Consider the following 7,558-nt stretch of genomic DNA (forward strand, 5'->3'; position numbering starts at 1 on the left):
TACCTAATTCGAAGTAAGTATTACCGAAAGGTCACGAATCATAGGTGCTTAAAGATAATATTTGATTGATGAAATTCAAAACTATCCAATTAATTAAAGATTTTGGCATAGAGCATTAGATATTATTTATGATTGTTTAGAATCTGACTCAGATTTGAATTTACTATGCCGGTTGGATCCATCCGAAGTTGTTAAGTGCTTGGAATTGTGTTTACGATCCACGTTATTCATATTTCGAGGAGACCTTTACAAACAGAAAGAAGGTGTGGCAATGGGTTCACCAAATTCTCCGATTGTAACGAATTTATTCATGCATTCCCTAGAAACCAGTGCGATCACAAAATGTGTATATCCACCCAGAGCCTGGTTACGGCATGTAGATGACATTTTTATTAGCATCAAAAGGAATGGTCTGGAAAAATTGTTTAAAAACATAAACAGCATTTCGGAAAGTATCAAGTTGACAAAAGAAATAGAGTCCAATGACCATAAACCAGCGTTTATCGATTGTTTGATTGAACGAAGACATAGTAATAAGTTGAAAATAAATGTATTCAGGAAATCAATATATTCTGAGAGATATCTTCAGATTCTGATTCAGCTCATGCGTTTGTACGAAATTCACAGTGGTGAGAATTTTAATTAACAGGAGTATTAATCTTGTTACAGTTAAAGAAGACCAACAGGTTGGATTGAAGAGAGCTTTATCTACGCTCAGCGATAACAATTACCCCAAAAGGTTTTTAAAGAAGATTATTAGAAATGAAAAAAAAAACTAAATTAGAACGTATACCAAAAGGTTGGAAGTTCACTGTGGTTATCCTATATCGTAGTGAAAAATCAGAAGAAATTAAGAGGATTCTAAACAAACATGATATAATAGTGTATTTCCGGGCTTGTGATACCATAAGATCAGCATTAATGAAGGTTAAGGATAGATTTCCAAAGGAAGAACAACAGAATATTGACTATGAGATCAACTTTCGTGACTGTAATGCAGCGTATGTGAGCGAAACTTCAAGACAGTTGAATGTGAGGTTGAAGAAACACAAACGATGTTTGAATAATGTTCCAAAATCCTCGGACGATCTAAAGAAACTTGAAAATGTGTCGGCGATAACGTTACATGCACTAGAAACAGGACACAAGATCAATTTTGAAGGGACCAAAATACTTCAGGAAGGTTTCAGCACACATAGAGATTGACAGCAGAAGCGTTGTGTATATGGGCGAATAAGAACAGTCTAAACAGAAAGGATGGTATTTGACTAGCAACAAGTGGTTGGACGCATTCTCTATCCAACTTGTTCATTTCACATGCATCGTTATTCTGACTGAAATTAGTGTAGGTTGTTTTAACAATACAGTTATGTATTTTCAGAAGTGGCTTTGTGGAGATTCTAGGAATTTCACTGATTGAAATCATTAGTCGACTGAAGCTAGACCACCATGGAAAACTTGGAATCACTGGACGGCCGTTTCGGCCTAGTATGGGACTCCTCAGCAGTGGGAATACATGATCTCGCACCCCCGTTGAATGCCGGCTCAGTGGTCTAGTTGGTTAAGCGCCTGGCGTGAGACTGATAGGCCCTGGGTTCGAATCTCGCGGGGGTGCAGGATCATGGATGATTACTGCTGAGGCGTCCCATACTAGGACGAAACGGCCGTCCAGTGCTTCCAGGCTTTCCATGGTGGTCTAGCTTCAATCGACTCATGATTTCAATCAGTGGACTTATGTATTCGATGATTCTCACTTTAGATGCACATCGGTTATTCAGAAACAATCTTTTCAACCTTCAACATGCACTTTTATTTTACCTTCATATAAAAACCAATATAAAATCAGTTCAACTTTACACATACCTTCATACACACACATAATTCATTCAGTTATTCTGAACTTTTCACATGATTCTCATTTGACTAACTTATGTTATCCTATTTACTAAAGTCAACATATAAATATGATTGGATTAGCACAGTATAGATTTGATTTGATTAATAAAATCTATATATTTCTTTGATGATTTTGGTTTTAATTATTACCCTGAAGAAGTTCAAATAAGTTAGCTGGACAAAATGTTGGAATTCTTTTAAATTTCACTCGCTGAAGTTATTTCAAATATCATTTTTACTTATAATAATCAAGTGTAGTTTTTCATTAGGTTACTGATTTACACCAAAACGTCACTGACTCCTGCTATTAAATTATTATGGAACACTTTATAAATTGCACAACGTTTATTTTTTATTTTGTGTCTTTATTTATTGACATTTTTATTGACTGTGTGGTGCGTGCTACTTATATTGATATAAGTAGTATATGACATGAGTCAGGAATGTTGTGTCTGGCGGCAGAAGATGGGGAAGATCAAGAAAAGAAGAGCGGGAATAAAAAGCAATTAGTATAGAAATGCAAGAACAATGAAGTTCGAGACAATTATTGAACATTTTGCAAATTAAGTATTATAGTACGACTTTTTCTATTTTACCAAGTAACTCTGTAATTTTGTGCCAAATATGTATTTCGGTTGTCCTCACCTGTGTTCCCCTTCACTACAACTGAATTCCTATGATAGAAATTTCCGTAATCGTTTATGAGATTATTATGAAAAACAGTTTTGAATGTTTCAGTAAACTGACCGGATTTAATCACAACAGGTCGATTCTCATGCTAACGCTTTACGCTGAGATTTATTACACATACTTAAAAGAATAAACAAGATACCATTTTAAAGTTAACTGAATAACTCGTTGATGTTCAAAAAAAAGAAGGCGCTGGGTTCGAATACTGGGATAAATATCAACTCTGGTATGTGGTTACAATCAGCTGAAGAATCTTGAATAAGACAAAAAATCCGTTCTGAGTTCTACTACTAACCACAATCCATTTGTTCTACATAAACTTGATTCGTAATAACTATATTGAGGGGATCTACACTGAATGCATATATATAAATTGAGATTGATTATAACTACTGAAATGCTAAAGAAAAAAACATTCTTTAAAAATTCATATGATTGTTTTGTTTCTATAAACTGTTTAAAAATACAAGGTTGACAGTCAGAAACCTGTGGTAGTTCCTGGGGATTTTGAAAGAGAACATATGACAGAATGCGATGAACTTGGTGGTATCCCATATCCTCCAGTATTGATTGAGAGTTTAGTAAGTTTGTCGAATATCAAAATAATAATTACTATTATTATTATTGATTCAGTATATGATGTTTATTGGAATAATGATTCCATTAAATGTGACTACTATTACTGTGGTGGTAGGACTAAATCGTTACAATTCTTTTAATCTACATCACTGGCTGATCATAGTCAAACGACCATTGAAAGGTACGAAGTATAAGACTCCTCGGAAGTGCGTGTTGACGACCTCCGTTAGGAGTCATATTCATGTCTCTCTGAAAAAGCTTGAAACTTAAACCAACAAGTCGGTTTTCATCAGCCTTCATTCCTAACTCAAATCAGTCTACAATACTGCTCAATTATCATCTAATGACAGTGGTCAGTAACTGTCTTACTTTCGATATGATTAAACTCTATTAGTCACAGATTCTTACTAGAGCTGTGGAAATTACAGTGAGAGGCTTTTCATAATGGTTCCGAGTATTGATGTTTTTTTATTCAGTCTTTCAGAAGTCTAATTCGGTAGTCGTTATAGAAATCTTGACAGATTATAGAAGAAACTCATTGATTTCTTCCACTACCAATCTTTACATATTGGAATAATCCTGCTTTATCGTTTAGAAAAAAACTAAGATAGTTTAGCGAGAAAACGCCCCTTCACTAAGATACATTAATTTCCAAAACAATCGTATCCCAATCTATTCTATTTTATTCTTTTGAAAGTAACTAGTACATACTAGCACTTCAAATGTTATTTTTATCGTAGATGACATTTCAAGTTATCAAGTTTAACCAAAATTTTAGTGTACATTTCATTTATCAAGTGCAATTCAGTGTACTAAGCTCTAAGTTATACTTTTAGTTTGAAGCTAGAAATACCCAAAGCCTGTTCATTTTGAAGTATGTTGGAAAAGGTTGGAACCTAAGAATTACTATTCAAGTCAAATGTTTGAACTTCCGTTTCCGAACTATTCACAAAGAGGATAATTTGTTTTCCATTGTATTCTACATTCTGATTGTCAATTTATAAAATTAAGTATTTAGTAATCTTTAATAAGTTTATAGGTATCCATATGTAATGTAGCAAATATTATGACATTGTAACGACAATATAAATCATACTTTAAGTAATATAAATAACAGAAGGAGTTTTGTGGATATTATAGTAAGTTTAATAGTTGCGATCATGAGCCTATTGAAGCGAAACCACCATGAAAAACCTAGAACCACTGGACAGCCGTTTCGTCCTAGTATGGGACCCCTCATCTGCGTTCATCCACGATCCCACCTCGCGAGATTCGAACATAGGACCTATTAGTCTCGCGCACGAATAGTCTGTCAGTCAGTTACGACGTAGGACCAGGCACGTACATGCATCGGTCCAAGCTGCCAAACTTCATTAGCACAGCAAGACGAACACCGGATCCATAGAAGCAGTTAATTCAATTGTGTATTATATAAAGGAAAGATGTTATGTAAGAATATAGTACAGAAAGAAAGAATTAGTCCGTAGAAAGAAATATGTGAAATAATTTTAATCTCATAGTTTAAAAGAAGGAAAAGTGTGTATACACCTAAGCCATTGTAATCGATTTTGAGCCATGTTACCCACAGTCTCCAACCATTGGTTACGATAGCCACACGAACTTCAACCAAATAATTGGCATCTACCAACATGGCTCAGACTTGAAGTTAATAACTTCAAGGACCAACGCTTAATCTCTAGATCACTAAGCTGGCATCCAATAATTTCAATTTATCAAATATATTGACATAATTCTTATGTATTATATCTATTTCTATATCATCTTTGCTTACATTTATTCGTTTTTGCTTTTTTTTTCTCTTTAAAGAATCGTTTAGCTGATCAATTAAAAGTTAATAAAATGAAAATAATCAAAATTTTATAAACAAAAATTACATTATCTATTAATCACAGTTAACAAACCTATAGAAATTCAATTAATTTTTTCAACAGCTCTTTATCTTCAACAAGAACAACTGAATACAAAGAATACTAGTATACTTTTTTATATGAGACGTTCTATAGTGTTTGCTTTGTTTGTTTAACTTCTTCTTGTACAAAAATAATTTAACACTTAAGGTAATAGATATTATCTTATTCATGTTTAGTTTCAATGATTTCACTTGGATAGATTTAATTTATGACAATACTGGTACAATTTGTTTATTCTACATTGATTTTAATTAGAAATCTGATGATACACTTATTATAACTTGTGATATGTGTGCCCTGTTAATGTATAACCTAACGACACCGCTAATTAGAGAGCAGTGAATTATCGATCAGACTAATGACGCATAAAACCCTTACGAGCAGTCTAGAGTCCTTATCGGTCCTGCTTCCTGCCTAGCCTAGCCAGTTAAGTCCAGAATACCAATCTTAACTTCTGCATATATAAATCATTTATTTCAAACATACTGGGTTTATATACAAACCAAACATACCACATCGTACCGTAAAATAGGAAATAACATTTGTACAAGATTTAGCCAAATGTGGCTATGAGTGTGGGAGGTAGTGTTAGACCAGAAATAGATTCCAACAGTTACCATTCATTATTCTCATCGAGATATAACAACACTAAGTAGGATAGAATCGAATAAATAATCATAACTATGTATCTTCTAACATATTGGTCTAAAAACAAGCAAAGTAGAAGACGATGATAATGGAAAGCAAAAGCGTACTTCTTTTTTTTGTAGAAATGGAAGAACGTAACACTTCTAAATTAGTTGTTTAAAGAAGGAGAAGCATTTCATGTCAGGTTTTAGGTTGGTCTGGCAATGATATTCGACTAAATGCTTTCAACTATTTACTGTCCATTAAAAGTGACAACGTCAACCTCATTGTTGAATGCTTACAAAATCTATTCGTTTTAGAGAATTATTTGCCAATACATTGCCTTTAGAAGTTATATAATTGATTTATTGGCGATAGTTATCGAATGACGTTATATTTATGACACATAAAACTTGTTTTTTTATAACATTTTCAGCTACTGAAAGTTAATTTAAGTTTAGTGTCAATAAACGTTTGATGACTGTTTCCATGGTCATGACTGTTTATATATAAATAGATCAGTTGTATTGTGGTGTGAGCTACTTACATCCATATAAGTAGTATATAACGATAGTTAGGAAAAGAATATGTTTCAGTAGAAGATCGAGAAGGAAAATAACGGGAACTGAAAGCAATCGGTGCAAAAATTCAGGAGCAACCAAATCTGAGATGATTTACTGGTATTTGCAAAAGAAACAGTCAAGTTTGAGACAATAAATTGACATTTTGCAAATGAAGTATTGTACTATAATTTATACACAATCTTTGAGCTGTACAAATGTGACCTCGAGAAACTCTAATCATTTATCAAAGTTAGGAATTAATATGAAGGATTACGATTAAGAACTAAGGCTAGAAATTAGGGTTAGGAATTAGAGTTAAAGTATACCATACAAACTAACATTAGCTATAATGCTAAAATCTTATTCGACCATATAGATGACTCAATTCCTCTCAGGAATTCAAGAGCCTCTTTCTTGAATTTGATTGATAGAATATGATCCCATCCTAGCAGTAAGATATTTTACTTAAATGATCCAGTCAGAATCGAATACTAAGATTAAGTTTTGTATTTATACACAAATAAATATGTAACACTGACTCTTCTACGCGTACCATTTAAATTCAATGAGTTAGAACTTAAAAAAGGTTTTCAAAGCCTAGAATAGTCACCAATTCGCAAATCATCTGAGATTCATTTATAATTACAGATTAGACAAATTAATTGAATTCACTAATGACTTCATCGAGTAAATAAAGATGATCCAAACTCATGACTCGTGATCTCAACTATTAAAATTACTATAATATCCACAAAACCCTTTCTGATATTAATCAACACATACCACTAGTGACGGTCTCCAAGAGATATTTCCTGGAGTTCTAGGGAGAAGCAGTGACCAGTGGAGTTCAACTGGGTCAGTTGTGAGATAGTAACTCACCGAAGACAATGGTGGACCGTGACTCAGTTTCGTGGATTGGTTGAAGTTAAATATTAACACCCTTGGATGCCGGCTTAGTGCCCTAAAGGTTAAGCATCCGCGCTCGTGACCGATATGTCCTGGATTGAAATCTCATGAGGTGAGATCGTGGATGCACACTTCTGAGGAGTCCAATACTATGATGAAACGGTTGTCTATTGCTTTTAGGTTTTTCATGGTAGGCTAGTTTCGATTGACTCATGATCTCAACTATTAAAATAAACAGATTTAATTAGAAAATATAAATGTAAAACTTATCCCTCACCTCTATAGTAAATAATATATCCTACTTTAAATAATCAACAATTCAAAACTGCTTGTAGGATTATTAATGTTATCACACAGTAGTAGTCA

At 33.4% G+C, this 7,558-nt stretch overlaps 1 protein-coding gene across 1 annotated transcript in view; it reads left to right on the forward strand.

The window, feature by feature from the left end:
* Positions 1 to 7,558, forward strand: part of MS3_00001919 (uncharacterized protein) — a gene marked incomplete at its 5' end in the record, with an annotated part of 32,889 nt that overhangs the window by 23,373 nt on the left and 1,958 nt on the right. The window contains 2 exons of the mRNA XM_051209430.1: positions 3,057 to 3,167; positions 4,993 to 5,243. Of these exons, the coding sequence (XP_051073067.1) occupies positions 3,057 to 3,167; positions 4,993 to 5,049 (168 nt within the window). The 3' untranslated portion in view covers positions 5,050 to 5,243. The remainder of the gene's footprint in view (positions 1 to 3,056; positions 3,168 to 4,992; positions 5,244 to 7,558) is intronic.

This window comes from Schistosoma haematobium, chromosome 1, assembly GCF_000699445.3.
Source record: "Schistosoma haematobium chromosome 1, whole genome shotgun sequence".
NCBI lineage: Eukaryota > Metazoa > Platyhelminthes > Trematoda > Strigeidida > Schistosomatidae > Schistosoma > Schistosoma haematobium.